This window comes from Pseudophryne corroboree, chromosome 5 (genome assembly GCF_028390025.1).
Source record: "Pseudophryne corroboree isolate aPseCor3 chromosome 5, aPseCor3.hap2, whole genome shotgun sequence".
Lineage (NCBI taxonomy): Eukaryota > Metazoa > Chordata > Amphibia > Anura > Myobatrachidae > Pseudophryne > Pseudophryne corroboree.
Genome location: NC_086448.1, coordinates 425,721,612 through 425,741,765, shown reverse-complemented (window position 1 = coordinate 425,741,765; position 20,154 = coordinate 425,721,612). Strand labels below are relative to the sequence as shown.

At 46.8% G+C, this 20,154-nt stretch overlaps 1 protein-coding gene across 2 annotated transcripts in view; it reads right to left on the bottom strand.

Annotated features, from left to right (window-relative positions):
* Positions 1-20,154, bottom strand: part of ADAMTS16 (ADAM metallopeptidase with thrombospondin type 1 motif 16) — a 922,431-nt gene that overhangs the window by 336,121 nt on the left and 566,156 nt on the right. For both annotated transcript variants that reach the window (XM_063922811.1, XM_063922812.1), the window contains one exon: positions 856-1,004. In XM_063922811.1, coding sequence (XP_063778881.1) covers positions 856-1,004 — 149 coding nt within the window. The remainder of the gene's footprint in view (positions 1-855; positions 1,005-20,154) is intronic.

Sequence of the window (20,154 nt, the reverse complement as noted above, 5' to 3'; positions counted from 1 at the left end):
TCCTTAATCTGAACATCAACCAAAGCAAAATATTGCTAATTTGTAAATGATCCAATGTGTTGTGTCTCACATTTTCTGTTGTGTTTGCTTGATGTAGGTATAGTACTAACTATACTGTATACATTTCAAGAGAATCCCCTCTCAGTCTTCCTTCACCTCTGTTCCATTTACACAAAGTGATCTGCAAATGTGAACTAGGCAGGAAAAATACAATTGTACAAGGTGGCATATATCTTCAGTGAGCCTTTTAGGCTGGGTACACACTTGCCAATGTCACATCAGATGTGACATCGTGCAAGATTCCCCCGCAAACTATATTGTTCATAAACACTGAACAATATTGTTTGCTTCTCGTGACGGCATGCACCCACATCCAGGTGCATGCCATCTTGTACAATATCTTTAGATTTCTAATTGAAAACAAAAGATATTGTACATGTTAACGACCCGTGGGAGTGCGCATTGTTAACAATATACTGAATACACACTGGACGATGTGAACGATATATAGTCCGATCAGACGATGTATATCGCCAAGTATGTACCCAGCCTTAGGGCAGGAATTTCATAAGATTTTTACTTCTTTCCAGAGAAAGGGCTTTTAAAGAAAATTAGCTTTAGTACGTCTGCTTCATACTGTACATATTTTAAAGACATTTTATACTTTTCATTTGCATCGCTATCGCCGGCACCCCTACACACTGAGCAATGTGCCTTAATTTCTAAGCAATCTAGTCAGATTGCTTAGAAATTAAGTGAACATCGTTCCGTGTATACCCCCCTTTATACACCACAACTAACAAGCCACTGTTCATCAAAATGAATTAAAAATCTATTGAAAAGGTGAGAAAGTACCTTGGGTTACTGCACTGACGCTCTTTGTACGAAACACCTCCACCACATGTCCTGGAGCACAGGGACCAAGCTGACCAGTCAGACCACTGACCATTTGTAGGCCTGGGTCCTACATCACCATATTTCACACACTGTCCTTTTCGACACCACTGTAAAAGGCAGACGTAATCCTTATTACTTTTTTCCCCATATAAATCTTAATTTCCAAATTAAAGGTTTTTTTTTATAATTACTTATATCTATGACTGTGAAAAGTGTTTTCAACATATTGATAAAATGGTGCCAGTTTAGAAATTCTGCATAGTATCTGTGAGAACGATCTCTGTATAAATGTCAGCTGATTTTTACCACAGTCACATAAAATGGCATGCTTCTCCATGATGTGTGTTATCTCTGGACAACTAAATCCTCTTTAAGCCTTGCATTATACATTTGCAATATGTCTGTACTATGCATAATTGACAATAACCTTAAAATATGGATTTTATTTAGAGCTGCACAAATATTGCTGAGAAGCTCATCATCCCCAGCACAACATAAATGTGGCTAAATGTAATAGCCTCCGAGTTCCTGAGGTGCGAGAATTTTCTGCAAGTCTGCCCGTTTTTTTAAAGCAGCAATCATTTACAAGGCAAAACCAGCAAGGTACAGTAGGAGTCAGTGCCAGTTCTAGACCACACCATCACACACCCTGCCGCTCTTACAGATCACACAGTCCCCACACACAGGATGCTCTCACATATCACACTGTCCCCTCACAGATTACAGTGCCCCCTCACAGATCACATTGCCCCCTCACAGATCACTGCCTCAACACAGTCCGCTCCCCCCAGATCACACTGCCTCCACACAGTACCCACTCCCACACAGATCACACTGGTCGCCCCTCACAGACCATACAGCCTCTCTCACAATTCACGCTGACCCTCCTTCCCAGCTCACACTGTCTTCCCTTACACACCTGCTTTCTGTCCTCTGCACCACTTAACTCCTGTGGACCACTACTACCTGTGGCCCCGCTCCCAGCTCCACCAAGCCCCTGAAGTCAGAAAGGACCTTTAGGCACAACTGTTAAGTGGATCTTGCTGACAAAAGTTCTGGTGGTGGCTGGGGCACAGGGCTGCAGAGGGCGATCTCCAGGAAATGGCCCTGTCAATCAGTGACTTCAATGACCCCAGGAAATGCTCTTCCTAGCTCTAAATTTGAATGCTAATTGCAACCCCTCCCCCTCGTCCCCTCCCCCTTCAACAAGCAGTAACTAAAGATGGCTCCAGCCGGCGCAGCTTAGGTGCGTCCGCAGGAGTCCCGGCGCCATCATACCCATCGCGGTGGCTGCGGCTCACCGCCCCGCGACCGCCTCTGCCTGATTGACAGGCAGGGGCGATCGCTTTTTCTGCGGGCCCCCCGCAGAAAGTGCGGGCGCATGCGCAGGACGGGCGCTGCGCATGCGCTCGCATCTTTTCAGCAAAAATTCCGGTTGGATCACTGCAATCCAACCTGAATTAGCCCCATTATTCTAGAAGAGGTCGTACCAATGACTTATACAGTGGCATTATTATTTCTTTCTGCTGCTTATTCCTCTCCATATGCACCAAGCATCTGACTAGCCTTCCTCATTGCTTTGTTACATTGCTTACCTGCCCTTAAGTCACCTGAAATAGTGACTCCTAGATCCGTTTTCTCCTCAGTAGTTTCCAAAATTAGTGCCATTAATACTATATTTAGCCTTTGGATTTCTGACACCCAAGTGCATGATTTTGTATTCTGTGGCATTAAACTGTAATTACCACACTCTAGACCATTTCTCTAGTCTACCTAGATCCTCAATCATTTGTTTTAGCCCTTCTGGTGAGTCTACCCTGCTGCAAATCTGTGTGTCATGTGCAGAAAGGCATACTTTCCTTTCAATACCACTTGCAATGTCACCATTAAAGATATTACAAAAAACTGGTTCAAGTACAGATCACTGAGGTACTCCGAATGCACTCCATTTACTACAACACCCTGTTTTCTATCCTGCAACCACGATCTTATCCATTCAACCATCTTAGGGGTAAATTTACTAAAGCTTCTAAAACAGAGAATTGATGATGTTGCCCATAGCAACCAATCAGATGCTGTTTATAATTTCTACTGTATATTGCTTTTCAGAAAATGATAGACAGCATCTGATTGGTTGCTATGGACAACATCCCAATTCTCTGTTTTAGTAAATTTACCCCTTAGTATCCAAAACCATGCTTTCAAGTTTATTTTACATGTGAGAGCTAGGGAATAAGGGAAATGAGCAAATGTAATTAGTTAATTTTATTTGCTAGCAGTCATCCCTACGAGCCATTTATTAACAGTTATTTATATAGTGACGACACTTTATGAGATTTACTCAGTCATCAGTCCCTGCTCCAGTGTAATTTTAGGGGGTTGTCAGAGAAGAGCACCAGCTGTGGTGGGAGGGAGGATGGGACAAGAGTCAGTAGTGGGGCTGGAAAGCAGACCGGGTGATGACAAATGATGGATGTGACCAGGCACTATGCTGTTCTGCGTACATATAAATAGTACAGTGTGTCACAATGACTGCCATACAGTACACAAAACATCCTACTGACCACTGAATAGCACACTCAGAGCATTCCAGTAACTGCTATACAATACACAGTGATCACCATAATACAGAATATTTGTGAACATATCACAAATTTTGTGTATTTTCATTGACTGATGTTAAGGATAAAATAAGAATTTACTTACCGATAATTCTATTTCTCGGAGTCCGTAGTGGATGCTGGGGTTCCTGAAAGGACCATGGGGAATAGCGGCTCCGCAGGAGACAGGGCACAAAAGTAAAGCTTTCCGATCAGGTGGTGTGCACTGGCTCCTCCCCCTATGACCCTCCTCCAAGCCAGTTAGGTACTGTGCCCGGACGAGCGTACACAATAAGGGAGGAATTTTGAATCCCGGGTAAGACTCATACCAGCCACACCAATCACACCGTACAACTTGTGATCTAAACCCAGTTAACAGTATGATAACAGCGGAGCCTCTGAAAAGATGGCTCACAACAATAATAACCCGATTTTTGTAACTATGTACAAGTATTGCAGATAATCCGCACTTGGGATGGGCGCCCAGCATCCACTACGGACTCCGAGAAATAGAATTATCGGTAAGTAAATTCTTATTTTCTCTATCGTCCTAGTGGATGCTGGGGTTCCTGAAAGGACCATGGGGATTATACCAAAGCTCCCAAACGGGCGGGAGAGTGCGGATGACTCTGCAGCACCGAATGAGAGAACTCCAGGTCCTCCTTAGCCAGGGTATCAAATTTGTAGAATTTAGCAAACGTGTTTGCCCCTGACCAAGTAGCTGCTCGGCAAAGTTGTAAAGCCGAGACCCCTCGGGCAGCCGCCCAAGATGAGCCCACCTTCCTTGTGGAATGGGCATTTACATATTTTGGCTGTGGCAGGCCTGCCACAGAATGTGCAAGCTGAATTGTATTACACATCCAACTAGCAATAGTCTGCTTAGAAGCAAGAGCACCCAGTTTGTTGGGTGCATACAGGATAACAGCAAGTCAGTTTTCCTGACTCCAGCCGTCCTGGAACATATTTTCAGGGCCCTGACAACATCTAGCAACTTGGAGTCCTCCAAGTCCCTAGTAGGTGCAAGGCACCACAATAAGCTGGTTCAGGTGAAACACTGACACCACCTTAGGGAGAGAACTGGGGACGAGTCCGCAGCTCTGCCCTGTCCGAATGGACAAACAGATATGGGCTTTTTTGAGAAAAAACCACCAATTTGACACTCGCCTGGTCCAGGCCAGGGCCAAGAGCATGGTCACTTTTCATGTGAGATGCTTCAAATCCACAGATTTGACTGGTTTTAAACCAATGTGATTTGAGGAATCCCAGAACTACGGTGAGATCCCACAGTGCCACTGGAGGCACAAAAGGGGGTTGTATATGCAATACTCCCTTGACAAACTTCTGGACTTCAGGAACTGAAGCCAATTCTTTCTGGAAGAAAATCGACAGGGCCGAAATTTGAACCTTAATGGACCCCAATTTGAGGCCCATAGACACTCCTGTTTGCAGGAAATGCAGGAAACGACCGAGTTGAAAATTCTTTGTGGGGCCTTCCTGGCCTCACACCACGCAACATATTTTCGCCACATGTGGTGATAATGTTGTGCGGTCACCTCCTTTCTGGCTTTGACCAGGGTAGGAATGACCTCTTCCGGAATGCCACGGTGTTACCAGAACGTCCACAGCTATTGCCTGAGGGTCTCTTGACCTGGCGCAATACCTGTCCCGTTTTTTGTTCAGACGGGACGCCATCATGTCCACCTTTGGTATTTCCCAACGGTTTACAATCATGTGGAAAAAACTTCCCGATGAAGTTTCCACTCTCCCGGGTGGAGGTCGTGCCTGCTGAGGAAGTCTGCTTCCCAGTTTCCATTCCCGGGATGAAACACTGCTGACAGTGCTATCACATGATTTTCCGCCCAGCGAAAAGTCCTTGCAGTTTTTGCCATTGCCCTCCTGCTTCTTGTGTCACCCTGTCTGTTTACGTGGGCGACTGCCGTGATGTTTTTCCCACTGGATCAATACCGGCTGACCTTGAAGCAGAGGTCTTGCTAAGCTTAGAGCATTATAAATTTACCCTTAGCTCCAGTATATTTATGTGGAGAAAAGTCTCCAGACTTGATCACACTCCCTGGAAATTTTTTCCTTGTGTGACTGCTCCCCAGCCTCTCGGGCTCGGCTCCGTGGTCACCAGCATCCAATCCTGAATGCCGAATCTGCGGCCCTCTAGAAGATGAGCACTCTATAACCACCACAGGAGAGACACCCTTGTCCTTGGATATAGGGTTATCCGCTGATGCATCTGAAGATGCGATCCGGACCATTTGTCCAGCAGATCCCACTGAAAAGTTCTTGCGTGAAATCTGCCGAATGGAATTGCTTCGTAGGAAGCCACCATTTTTACCAGTACCCTTGTGCAATGATGCACTGTTTTTAGGAGGTTCCTGACTAGCTCGGATAACTCCCTGGCTTTCTCTTCCAGGAGAAACACCTTTTTCTGGACTGTGTCCAGAATCATCCCTAGGCACAGCAGACGTGTCGTCGGGATCAGCTGCGATTTTGGAATATTTAGAATCCACCCGTGCTGTTGTAGCAGTATCCGAGATAGTGCTACTCCGACCTCCAACTGTTCCCTGGACTATGCCCTTATCAGGAGATCGTCCAAGTAAGGGATAATTAAGACGCCTTTTCTTCGAAGAAGAATCATCATTTCGGCCATTACCTTGGTAAAGACCCGGGGTGCCGTGGACAATCCAAACGGCAGCGTCTGAAACTGATAGTGACAGTTCTGCACCACGAACCTGAGGTACCCTTAGTGAGAAGGGCAAATTTGGGACATAGAGGTAAGCATCCCTGATGTCCCGGGACACTATATAGTCCCCTTCTTCCTGGTTCGTTATCACTGCTCTGAGTGACTCCATCTTGATTTGAACCTTTGTAAGTGTTAAAAAAATTTTTTAGAATAAGTCTCACCTAGCCTTCTGGCTTCAGTACCACAATATAGTGTGGAATAATACCCCTTTTCTTGTAGTAGGAGGGGTAATTTAATTATCACCTGCTGGGAATACAGCTTGTGAATTTTTTCCCATACTGCCTCCTTGTCGGAGGGAGACCTTGGTAAAGCAGACTTCAAAAGCCTGCGAAGGGGAAACGTCTCGACATTCCAATCTGTACCCCTGGGATACTACTTGTAGGATCCAGGGGTCCTGTACGGTCTCAGCGCCATGCTGAGAACTTGTCAGAAGCGGTGGAACGCTTCTGTTCCTGGGAATGGGCTGCCTGCTGCAGTCTTCTTCCCTTTCCTCTATCCCTGGGCAGATATGATCTTATAGGGACGAAAGGACTGAGGCTGAAAAGACGGTGTCTTTTTCTGCAGAGATGTGACTTAGGGTAAAAACGGCGGATTTTCCAGCAGTTGCCGTGGCCACCAGGTCCGATGGACCGACCCCAAATAACTCCTCTTCCTTTATACGGCAATACACCTTTGTGCCGTTTGGAATCTGCATCACCTGACCACTGTCGTGTCCATAACATCTTCTGGCAGATATGGACATCGCATTTACTCTTGATGCCAGAGTGCAAATATCCCTCTGTGCATCTCGCATATATAGAAATGCATCCTTTAAATGCTCTATAGTCAATAAAATACTGTCCCTGTCAAGGGTATCAATATTTTTAGTCAGGGAATCCGACCAAGCCACCCCAGCTCTGCACATCCAGGCTGAGGCGATCGCTGGTCGCAGTATAACACCAGTATGTGTGTATATACTTTTTATGATATTTTCCAGCCTCCTGTCAGCTGGTCCTTGAGGACGGCCCTATCTATAGACGGTACCGCCACTTGTTTTGATAAGCGTGTGAGCGCCTTATCCACCCTAAGGGGTGTTTCCCAACGCGCCCTAACTTCTGGCGGGAAAGGGTATACCGCCCATAATTTTCTATCGGGGGGAACCCACGCATCATCACACACTTTATTTAATTTATCTGATTCAGGAAAAACTGCGGTAGTTTTTTCACATCCCACATAATACCCTCTTTTGTGGTACTTGTAGTATCAGAAATATGTAACACCTCCTTCATTGCCCTTAACGTGAGGCCCGAATAAGGAATACGTTTGTTTATTCACCGTCGACACTGGATTCAGTGTCCCTGTCTGTGTCTGTGTCGACCGACTAAAGTAAACGGGCGTTTTAAAACCCCTGACGGTGTTTTTGAGACGTCTGGACCGGTACTAATTGTTTGTCGGCCGTCTCATGTCGTCAACCGACCTTGCAGCGTGTTGACATTATCACGTAATTCCCTAAATAAGCCATCCATTCCGGTGTCGACTCCCTAGAGAGTGACATCACCATTACAGGCAATTGCTCCGCCTCCTCACCAACATCGTCCTCATACATGTCGACACACACGTACCGACACACAGCACACACACAGGGAATGCTCTGATAGAGGACAGGACCCACTAGCCCTTTGGAGAGAGAGAGGGAGAGTTTACCAGCACACACCAAAAACGCTATAATTATATAGGGACAACCTTATATAAGTGTTTTCCCTTATAGCATCTTTTTTATATATTTCTAACGCCAAATTAGTGCCCCCCCTCTCTGTTTTAACCCTGTTTCTGTAGTGCAGTGCAGGGGAGAGCCTGGGAGCCTTCCCTCCAGCCTTTCTGTGAGGGAAAATGGCGCTGTGTGCTGAGGAGATAGGCCCCGCCCCTTTTTCGGCGGCCTCGTCTCCCGCTCTTAACGGATTCTGGCAGGGGTTAAATATCTCCATATAGCCTCCGGAGGCTATATGTGAGGTATTTTTAGCCAAAATAGGTATTCATTTGCCTCCCAGGGCGCCCCCCTCCCAGCGCCCTGCACCCTCAGTGACTGCCGTGTGAAGTGTGCTGAGAGGAAAATGGCGCACAGCTGCAGTGCTGTGCGCTACCTTTAGAAGACTGAGGAGTCTTCTGCCGCCGATTCTGGACCTCTTCTTACTTCAGCATCTGCAAGGGGGCCGGCGGCAAGGCTCCGGTGACCATCCAGGCTGTACCTGTGATCGTCCCTCTGGAGCTGATGTCCAGTAGCCAAGAAGCCAATCCATCCTGCACGCAGGTGAGTTCACTTCTTCTCCCCTAAGTCCCTCGTTGCAGTGATCCTGTTGCCAGCAGGACTCACTGTAAAATAAAAAACCTAAGCTAAACTTTTCTAAGCAGCTCTTTAGGAGAGCCACCTAGATTGCACCCTTCTCGGCCGGGCACAAAAATCTAACTGGCTTGGAGGAGGGTCATAGGGGGAGGAGCCAGTGCACACCACCTGATCGGAAAGCTTTACTTTTGTGCCCTGTCTCCTGCGGAGCCGCTATTCCCCATGGTCCTTTCAGGAACCCCAGCATCCACTAGGACGATAGAGAAAATAACATTACAGATTAAGTCACTGATTTCTGCTTTGATAAAGAATTATATTTGAAATGCATCAGCAGGAGTGAGGGAGCACCATTGGATCCACAATTGGACAGTGCTGTGAGAGAAGCCTATGGGCTTCTTTCCGCACTGTACTGTGAGAGGGATCTGATCCCAGCATGCCCCGCGGCTGCCGCGTCACTCTGCATGTGCAGATGGGGCTGATACCCTGACGCAAAGGACAGCTCTTATCTCTGTCCTTTGCAGTACTAATCGCATATGTTAGTGCATATGCAATCAGCACCGATGCAATGTTTGACAGAATGAGTTTCGCATTCTTAGTTCATCACGCCCTGTATAACATACCACTATGTGATAATAGGAGTCATGTTCTTACCTTGTTAAATCCTTTTCTTTGAGTTCACAGGGGGTACAGGAGTCATTACGCTGGGTATAGGTTGGATCTAGAGGCGTCCGGGCACCGATGGGTTACATTCTATTACCCAGCAGCCCTCGGTCCTCCCGTACCCTATATCCCCTATCTCCCCCGGCACCACTTTTGGTTAGCAAGCCCACGGCAGGAGCAAGGATTAGGAAGGAAGGAAGGAAGGAAGGAAGGAAGGAAGACCATAAATCTTACAAAGGCACAAGCACTCAAGTTAAGGACACGCTTAACAGCAGAGGAGCAATTTCCTGCAGATCAGGTGTGTCAGGGAGGGTGTTCTGTGCCCACTATGGAATCAAAGAAAAGGATTTAACAAGGTAAAAATATAAATCCTATTTTCTTTTTCGTTCACAAGGGGGCACAGGAGTCATTACGCTGGGACGTCCCAAAGCTGTTCCTTCAAGGGTGTGGATGCTCCAGGACCGCGCTCAAGACCTTACGCCCGAAGGCGTCATCATCCGACGCAAAGGTGTCGACGCATGGAATCTCAGGAAAGTGTGGGCTAAAGACCACATGGCTGCTCTGCAGAAGCCCTACGCTGAACTGCCCAAGATGCTCCTAAAGAGCGAGTAGAAGGGTAGTAGGGGTATGGAGCTCAGTAGCCATGTAGGCATGACAAATAGTCAAACGGAGCCGGCGGGCTAACGTCTGTTTAGAGGTCGGCCAGCCCCATTTGTGATAATTATACAGATCAAACGGAGAGAATCCAAATTGCGGACTTCCCTGGTTCTGTCCATGTAAATGCGGAAAGCCAGCACCACATCTAAATGATACCTTCACTTGGGAGGAAACTGAGCTGGAACTACAATCTCCTGGTTGGACATGAAACTTCGAGACAACCTTTAGAAGGTGATGTAGCAGAGTACAAAGCACCTCTCTGTCCTGGAGAAACACTAGGAATGGAGAGCGGCACGATAAGGCATTGAGGTCGGAGATCCTAGGAGCCGATGCAATCGCCAACAGAAAACATGTTTTTCAGGTGAGCCAACATAAATCCAACGTTTCCAATGGCTCAAAAGGAGGCTTCCTTGATGCCCCTAGGACTACCGATAAGTCCCAGGGAATTACAGGAGGTACAAAGCGAGGTTGTACATGTAATACTCCCGGAAGAAAATAAGATTTTACTCACCGGTAAATCTATTTCTCGTAGTCCGTAGTGGATGCTGGGAACTCCGAAAGGACCATGGGGAATAGCGGCTCCGCAGGAGACTGGGCACAACTAAAAGAAAGCTTTTAGACTACCTGGTGTGCACTGGCTCCTCCCACTATGACCCTCCTCCAAGCCTCAGTTAGGATACTGTGCCCGGAAGAGCTGACACAATAAGGAAGGATTTTGAATCCCGGGTAAGACTCATACCAGCCACACCAATCACACCGTATAACTCGTGATACCATATCCAGTTAACAGTATGAAACATAACTGAGCCTCTCAACAGATGGCTCATAACAATAACCCTTTAGTTAACAATATCTATGTACAAGTATTGCAGACAATCCGCACTTGGGATGGGCGCCCAGCATCCACTACGGACTACGAGAAATAGATTTACCGGTGAGTAAAATCTTATTTTCTCTAACGTCCTAGTGGATGCTGGGAACTCCGAAAGGACCATGGGGATTATACCAAAGCTCCCAAACGGGCGGGATAGTGCGGATGACTCTGCAGTACCGAATGAGAGAACTCAAGGTCCTCCTCAGCCAGGGTATCAAATTTGTAGAATTTTGCAAACGTGTTTGCACCTGACCAAGTAGCAGCTCGGCAAAGTTGTAAAGCCGAGACCCCTCGGGCAGCCGCCCAAGATGAGCCCACCTTCCTTGTAGAATGGGCTTTAACTGATTTAGGATGCGGCAGTCCAGCCGCAGAATGCGCCAGCTGAATTGTGCTACAAATCCAGCGAGCAATAGTCTGCTTAGAAGCAGGAGCACCCAGTTTGTTGGGTGCATACAGGATAAATAGCGAGTCAGTTTTCCTGACTCCAGCCGTCCTGGAAACATAAATTTTCAAGGCCCTGACTACGTCCAGTAACTTGGAATCCTCCAAGTCGCTAGTAGCCGCAGGCACTACAATAGGTTGGTTCAAGTGAAAAGCAGATACCACCTTAGGGAGAAACTGGGGACGAGTCCTCAATTCTGCCCTATCCATATGGAAAATCAGATAAGGGCTTTTAAATGACAAAGCCGCCAATTCTGATACCCGCCTGGCCGAAGCCAAGGCCAATAACATGACCACTTTCCACGTGAGATATTTTAGATCCACGGTCTTTAGTGGCTCAAACCAATGTGATTTTAGGAAACTCAACACCACGTTGAGATCCCAGGGTGCCACTGGAGGCACAAAAGGGAGCTGAATATGCAGCACTCCTTTTACAAATGTCTGAACTTCAGGTAGTGAAGCTAGTTCTTTTTGGAAGAAAATCGACAGAGCCGATATCTGTACCTTAATGAAGCCTAATTTTAGGCCCATAGTCACTCCTGCCTGTAGGAAGTGCAGAAATCGACCAAGCTGAAATTCCTCTGTTGGGGCCTTACTGGCCTCACACCAAGCAACATATTTCCGCCATATGCGGTGATAATGTTTTACAGTTACATCTTTCCTGGCTTTAATCAGCGTAGGAATGACATCCTCCGGAATGCCCTTTTCCTTTAGGATCTGGCGTTCAACCGCCATGCCGTCAAACGCAGCCGCGGTAAGTCTTGGAACAGACAGGGCCCCTGCTGCAGCAGGTCCTGTCTGAGCGGCAGAGGCCATGGGTCCTCTGAGATCATCTCTTGAAGTTCCGGGTACCACGCTCTTCTTGGCCAATCCGGAACCACGAGTATTGTCCTTACTCCTCGTTTTCTTATTATTCTCAGTACCTTTGGTATGAGAGGCAGAGGAGGGAACACATAAACTGACTGGTACACCCACGGTGTCACTAGAGCGTCCACCGCTATCGCCTGAGGGTCCCTTGACCTGGCGCAATATCTCTCTAGTTTTTTGTTTAGGCGGGACGCCATCATGTCCACCTGTGGCCGTTCCCAACGATTTACAATCAGTGTGAAGACTTCTGGATGAAGTCCCCACTCTCCCGGGTGGAGGTCGTGCCTGCTTAGGAAGTCTGCTTCCCAGTTGTCCACTCCCGGAATGAACACTGCTGACAGTGCTAGTACGTGATTTTCCGCCCATTGGAGAATCCTTGTGGCTTCTGCCATTGCCGTCCTGCTTCTTGTGCCGCCCTGTCGGTTTACATGGGCGACCGCCGTGATGTTGTCTGACTGGATCAGTACCGGCTGGTGTAGAAGCAGGGGTTTTGCCTGACTTAGGGCATTGTAAATGGCCCTTAGTTCTAGAATATTTATGTGTAGGGAAGTCTCCTGACTCGACCATAGTCCTTGGAAGTTTCTTCCCTGTGTGACTGCCCCCCAGCCTCGAAGGCTGGCATCCGTGGTCACCAGGACCCAGTCCTGTATGCCGAATCTGCGGCCCTCTAGAAGATGAGCACTCTGCAGCCACCACAGCAGAGACACCCTGGTTCTTGGAGACAGGGTTATTAGCCGATGCATCTGAAGATGCGATCCGGACCATTGGTCCAACAGGTCCCACTGAAAGATTCTGGCATGGAACCTGCCGAAAGGAATTGCTTCGTAAGAAGCCACCATCTTTCCCAGGACTCGCGTGCAGTGATGCACCGACACCTGTTTTGGTTTCAGGAGGTCTCTGACTAGAGATGACAGCTCCTTGGCTTTCTCCTCCGGGAGAAACACTTTTTTCTGGACTGTGTCCAGAATCATTCCCAGGAACAGTAGACGTGTCGTCGGAACCAGCTGTGACTTCGGAATATTCAGAATCCAACCGTGCTGGTGTAGCACCTCCTGAGATAGTGCTACTCCTACCAACAACTGCTCCCTGGATCTCGCCTTTATTAGGAGATCGTCCAAGTACGGGATAATTAAAACTCCCTTTTTTCGAAGGAGTATCATCATTTCCGCCATCACCTTGGTAAATACCCTCGGTGCCGTGGACAGTCCAAACGGCAGCGTCTGGAATTGGTAATGGCAATTTTGTACCGCATATCTGAGGTACTCCTGGTGAGGATGATAAATGGGGACATGCAGGTAAGCATCCTTGATGTCCAGGGATACCATGTAATCCCCCTCATCCAGGCTTGCAATAACCGCCCTGAGCGATTCCATCTTGAACTTGAATTTTTTTATGTATGTGTTCAAGGATTTTAAATTTAAAATGGGTCTCACCGAACCGTCCGGTTTCGGTACCACAAACAGTGTGGAATAGTAACCCCGTCCTTGTTGAAGTAGGGGCACTTTGACTATCACCTGCTGGGAATACAGCTTGTGAATTGCCTCTAGCACAGCCTCCCTGCCCGAGGGAGTTGTTGGCAAGGCAGATTTGAGGAAACGGCGGGGGGGAGACGCCTCGAATTCCAGCTTGTACCCCTGAGATACTACTTGAAAGATCCAGGGATCCACCTGTGAGCGAGCCCACTGATCGCTGAAATTTTTGAGGCGGCCCCCCACCGTACCTGGCTCCGCCTGTGGAGCCCCACCGTCATGCGGCGGACTTGGAAGAAGCGGGGGAGGACTTTTGCTCCTGGGAACCTGCTGTTTGTTGCAGCCTTTTTACCCTACCTCTGCCTCTGGACAGAAAAGACCCGCCTTTTCCTCGCCTGTTTTTCTGGGTCCGAAAGAACTGTACCTGATAAAACGGCGCTTTCTTAGGCTGTGAGGGAACATGGGGTAAAAATGCTGACTTCCCAGCTGTTTCTGTGGAAACTAGGTCCGAGAGACCATCCCCGAATAACTCCTCACCCTTATAAGGCAAAACTTCCATGTGCCTTTTGGAATCTGCATCCCCTGTCCACTGCCGAGTCCATAAGCCTCTCCTAGCAGAAATGGACAATGCACTTATTTTAGATGCCAGCCGGCAGATCTCCCTCTGTGCATCTCTCATGTATAAGACTGAGTCTTTTATATGCTCTATGGTTAGCAGAATAGTGTCCCTGTCTAGGGTGTCAATATTTTCTGACAGGGAATCTGACCATGCAGCGGCAGCACTGCACATCCATGCTGACGCAATAGCTGGTCTAAGTATAATGCCTGAGTGTGTATATACAGACTTCAGGATCGCCTCCTGCTTTCTATCCGCAGGCTCCTTCAGGGCGGCCGTATCCGGAGACGGAAGTGCCACCTTTTTAGACAAACGTGTGAGCGCTTTATCCACCCTAGGAGGTGTTTCCCAACGTGCCCTATCCTCTGGCGGGAAAGGGAACGCCATTAGTAACTTTTTAGAGATTACCAATCTTTTATCGGGGAAAGCCCACGCTTCTTCACACACTTCATTTAATTCTTCAGATGGGGGAAAAACTACGGGTAGTTTTTTCTCCCCAAACATAATACCCTTTTTAGTGGTACCTGGGTTTATATCCGAAATGTGTAACACCTCTTTCATTGCCTCAATCATGCAGCGAATGGCCCTAGTGGACATTAGATTAGACTCATCGTCGTCGACACTGGTATCAGTATCCGTGTCGACATCTGCGTCTGCCATCTGAGGTAGCGGGCGTTTTAGAGCCCCTGATGGCCTTTGAGACACCTGGGCAGGCACGAGCTGAGAAGCCGGCTGTCCCGCATTTGGCATGTCGTCAAATTTTTTGTGTAAGGAGTCGACACTTGCACGTAATTCCTTCCATAAAACCATCCACTCAGGTGTCTGCCCCGCAGGGGGTGACATCACTTCTATAGGCATCTGCTCCGCCTCCACATAATTTTCCTCATCAAACATGTCGACACAGCCGTACCGACACACCGCACACACACCGGGAATGCTCTAACAGAGGACAGGACCCCACAGAAGCCCTTTGGGGAGACAGAGAGAGAGTATGCCAGCACACACCAGAGCGCTATATAATGCAGGGACTAACTGAATTATGTCCCCTATAGCTGCTATAATATTTACTGCGCCTAAATTTAGTGCCCCCCCCTCTCTTTTTTACCCTTTCTGTAGTGTAGACTGCAGGGGAGAGCCAGGGAGCTTCCTTCCAGCGGAGCTGTGAGGGAAAAATGGCGCCAGTGTGCTGAGGGAGAAAGCCCCGCCCCTTTTTCGCGGACTTTTCTCCCGCTTTTTTAAGGATTCTGGCAGGGGTAATTATCACATATATAGCCTCTGGGGCTATATATTGTGATTGTTTTGCCAGCCAAGGTGTTTTTATTGCTGCTCAGGGCGCCCCCCCCCCCAGCGCCCTGCACCCTCAGTGACCGGAGTGTGAAGTGTGTATGAGGAGCAATGGCGCACAGCTGCAGTGCTGTGCGCTACCTTGGTGAAGACAGAAGTCTTCATGCCACCGATTTTCCGGACTTCTTCTTGCTTCTGGCTCTGTAAGGGGGACGGCGGCGCGGCTCCGGGAACGAACACCAAGGCCAGTTCCATGCGGTCGATGCCTCTGGAGCTAATGGTGTCCAGTAGCCTAAGAAGCCCAAGCTAGCTGCAAGCAGGTAGGTTCGCTTCTTCTCCCCTTAGTCCCTCGATGCAGTGAGCCTGTTGCCAGCAGGTCTCACTGTAAAATAAAAAACCTAAAATAATCTTTCTTTCTAGGAGCTCAGGAGAGCCCCTAGTGTGCATCCAGAGCGGCCGGGCACAAAAATCTAACTGAGGCTTGGAGGAGGGTCATAGTGGGAGGAGCCAGTGCACACCAGGTAGTCTAAAAGCTTTCTTTTAGTTGTGCCCAGTCTCCTGCGGAGCCGCTATACCCCATGGTCCTTTCGGAGTTCCCAGCATCCACTAGGACGTTAGAGAAAAATATGAACGTCTGGCAACTGGGCTGTCTCTGGAATAGGACAGAGTGCTGGGACCTGTCCTTTAAGGAGGACAATCTGAGCCCTAGGTCCAGACCTGATTGTAAAAAAACCAGCAACATGAAAGTCGAAAGGACCGTGGCTGAATCCTCTAGCTGAGCAACATTTTTTTTTAAATCTTCCATACTCTGTGATAGACTTTCGCTGAGGAAGGTTTTGTGGCTTTGAGCATGGTATCTACCACCTTTCTTGAAAATCCTTTTTTCCTTAGGATGGATGTTTCAATAGTCACCCCATCAAAGCAAGGTGGTCCGGATTCAGATGAAGGCATGGGCCTTGTAGTAGAAAATCTGGACGTCGTATCAGAGGTAGCTATCTATGGACAGAGCTTGTAGATCCACGTACCACACAGTCGCCGTATGTCCATGGAGACGTCAGAGCATCTACCAGACTGGCCTCTGAGTCTCGTGTCCTGCAGCAGTACATTGGTACCTGACGATTGCGATGAGGTGCCATCATGTCTATGTCCGGAAGTCCTCATCTGTTGACCAACAACTGAAACACCTCCGGATGGAGAGCCCACTCCCCTGTGTATATCCTGTCTGCTCAGTAAATCCTCTTCCCAATTGAGAATTCCGGAGATGAACACTACCGAGAATGACAGGAAGATGATGCTCCACCCACTGCAAGATACTTCTTACTTATTCCATGGCCCCGCGACTGCAAGTGCCGCCCAGTTGGTTTATGTATACAACAGCCGTTGCATTGTCCGACTGAATCTTGACTGGACGGCCCTGCAAGAGAGACCTGGTCGATGTCAGTGCTCTGAAGATAGCCCTGAGTTCTAAGACACTGATTGGGAGTTTGCTTTCTAGTAGTGACCAGCGTCCCTGAAATGATTGATCGTTGGAGACTGCTCCCCACCCCCTTAAGCTGGCATCTGTTGTGACCAGGGTCCAATCTGCAATCCAGAAGAGACGACCCTGTGTAAGGTTGTTCTGGAAAAGCCACTATGTGAGAGAGTGGCGGAACTCTCTGTAAAGGATAATAGTCTGCGTTTTGAGGTGAGTGTATGACCCGTTCCATTGTGTGAGAATTTGCAGCTGTAGAGAACGTAAGTGAAACTGGGAATACTCTACCATATTGAACGTGACTACCATTGAGCCAAGGAACCTCATACAAGCATGGATAGAGACCCTGTAGTACTTTAAGAAGGCTAAAATCTTGGTTTGTAAACGGAGAATCTTGCCCTGTGGAAGATAAACCATCTGTGAGCGCAAGTCCAGGCGCCCCCATCTTGTGAAGGCTGAAGTGACGATTTGTGCCAATTTATCTTCCAACCGAGAGATTGTAAGAGGTTGATTGTCACCTGTAAATTATGTTCCAAGATCTTCTGTGACTGAGCCATGAGGAGGAGGTCATCCAAATATCGTAGAACACTGACTCCACGGCATCTGAGATGTGCTTTCATGACCTTGGTGAATAGTCGAGGTGCTCTTGACAACCCAAATGGTTCTTGTATATATTTTTAGCTCAACACCTGTGTGCTACACAGAGGATCCCTGTGTCCACCATACAATACAAAGAGCATCACAGTGGATGCCATAATACAGAACGTTTGTGAACATACAGTATCAGCCCTTCATCATTAATTAACCCATCTTCAAAAATAATATAATTAAAAACTATTTTTATAAACATTAACTTTTCTCTACGATATCAACTCCCCAATGCATCCCGACTAAACAGTTGCAGATTGCTACCTGTGGGTACTAATTGAAAAAAAATATATATAATCTATCAGCACTAGATATATTGGGTTAAGAGATTGAAAAATTAAAAAGCACACATGTAGACTGATATTAATTGGGACCAGTGAAGTGAAAGGACAGTAGAGGAGCATGCGCTACAGAATTGTATATACAGCATGTATAGCAGGCAGTTGAATGCTGGTGGATCCTTCTGGGAAGCCCTCATGGAGAAGCCCCCCCCCCCCCCCCCCTGGCAACAGGATCCATTCCAGTGACTCTTATCCACTGTATTTCGACTTTCTCAGTGGGTAATGTGAGGTCACAGTGCAAGTCCATGATTTTTCATGCTGTTAGACCAGATGATGCACCTCCAACAGTTCTGCCTTTGACAAGCTATGTAATGCACTTGAGCTGTGCCGCTGTATGTCCATGTATATACTGCCATCAGGTTACCTCCCGCTTGCCTGCACCTCTTGTCATCTGTCTGTCGCCTCTCCCCACTAGATTGTTGTCCAGAGCAGAGCCCTCTTTCTTTCCTCTTGTTATCTAAGCCCTCTTCTCAACACATTTCACTCGCAGCTCTCCCCTACTCAACGACCATCTTTACCCTGCTAGTAAAGGCTCATCTCCATCTATGGCCACCAGCCCCTAGTAGTACGATGATCACTCCCTCAATACTTACATCTTAGCTGTTTTATGTCTTGAGAATGTGTGGTGCTCTATGTTACCTGTACTCTATTTCTGTTATTTATTTACTGTAATGCTAAGTTTGTCTCCCTGTACTGTCCTTTGTACGGCGCTGCAAAACACTTGTGGCGCCTTATGAATAAAATGTAATAATAATAAATAAGTACTATCATTAAAAAAGTATTATTAATTTAAAGGTAGTAACTTAGGTTTCATTGGGATAGCCATTGCGTACTTCTCATCTACACTATCCGTTTTAATAAACACTAATATAGATATTGGCAGACACGTGAGGCGAGACATTAGCATAACACCGCTAAGGTAAGAAACAAAATTAAATGTAAAAAAAAATCAGACAAATCTTTACAATCATTTAAGCATCTATTTTTTTTTTATTAACGTAGCAATAAATGTTCCACAGACATATTTTGCTAAATTAAAAAGCCGTCCTTTTTTTCCTGCTCTGAAAGTATAATGGCACCTGCAATAGATTGAGCAAGACTACAAATGGTTAGCATTACTGCCTCACACTGAGGTCATGGGTTCGATTCCTACCATGGTCCTAACTGTGTGGAGTTTGTATATTCTCCCCATGCTTGCGTGGCTTTCTTCTGGGTACTCCGGTTTTCTCCCACGATCCAAAAATATACTGGTAGGTCAACTGGCTCCCCACAAAAATTAACCCTAGTAAGACTGTGTGTGCGCATGTACAGTACATGTGGTAGGGAATATGGATTGTAAGCTCCACTGGGGCAAGGACTGACGTGAATGGCCAAATATTCTCTGTAATGCTCTGCGGAATGTGCGCTGTATAAATGACTGCTAATAATAAAATAAAGATCACAATTATGCAATATTTTATTGTTCCAAATGAAGGTATTTCAAATTGTTCCTTGGTCTAAGAATTTGCAAGGCTTTTAATAACATTTTTGCATAAGTTGAAAAAGAAAATAATGTCACTATAAAGATGTAAGGATTTAATAGCTTAGATTTAACTCAAAATATGATATCTAGCAATGTAGTGACCTCACAAAGAAATAAAGAACTTGCTATTCCTAAATATGCAAATTCTGCATAATATATGTAGTTTAATGTACATATTTAATGTTCGTAAAATCAAATATTTTATAAAGGAAAACAGATTTCATGACAGCGTCATTTAAATTTAGGAGTAAGCGTAAAGTCTAGTCATTCTATACTGCAGAAATGTAGTAGAATGATAAATGGAATAAGGGGGGTAATTCAGACCTGATAGTAGCTGCAAATGTGTTAGCAGTTGGGCAAAACCATGTGCAGTGCAGGTGTGGCAGATATAACATTTGCAGAGTTAGATTTGGGTGGGTTATTTTGTTTTTGTGCAGGGTAAATACTGGCCGCTTTATTTTTACACTGCAATTTAGATTTCAGTTTGAACACACCCCACCCAAATCTAACTCTCTCTGTACATGTTATATCTGCACACACCCCCCCCCCCCCCCCTGCAGTGCACACGGTTTTGCCCAAATGCTAACAAATTTGCTGCTACCATCAGGTCTGAATTACCCCCAATGTCCTACAGTATGTGGCTATAAGGTAAAGCGTTCTGGGTCATAGATGTGGTAATAATATATTGTATTGCTTCATTACTGAAAAATGTGTTACTTAAGAAAAATCTCTAAC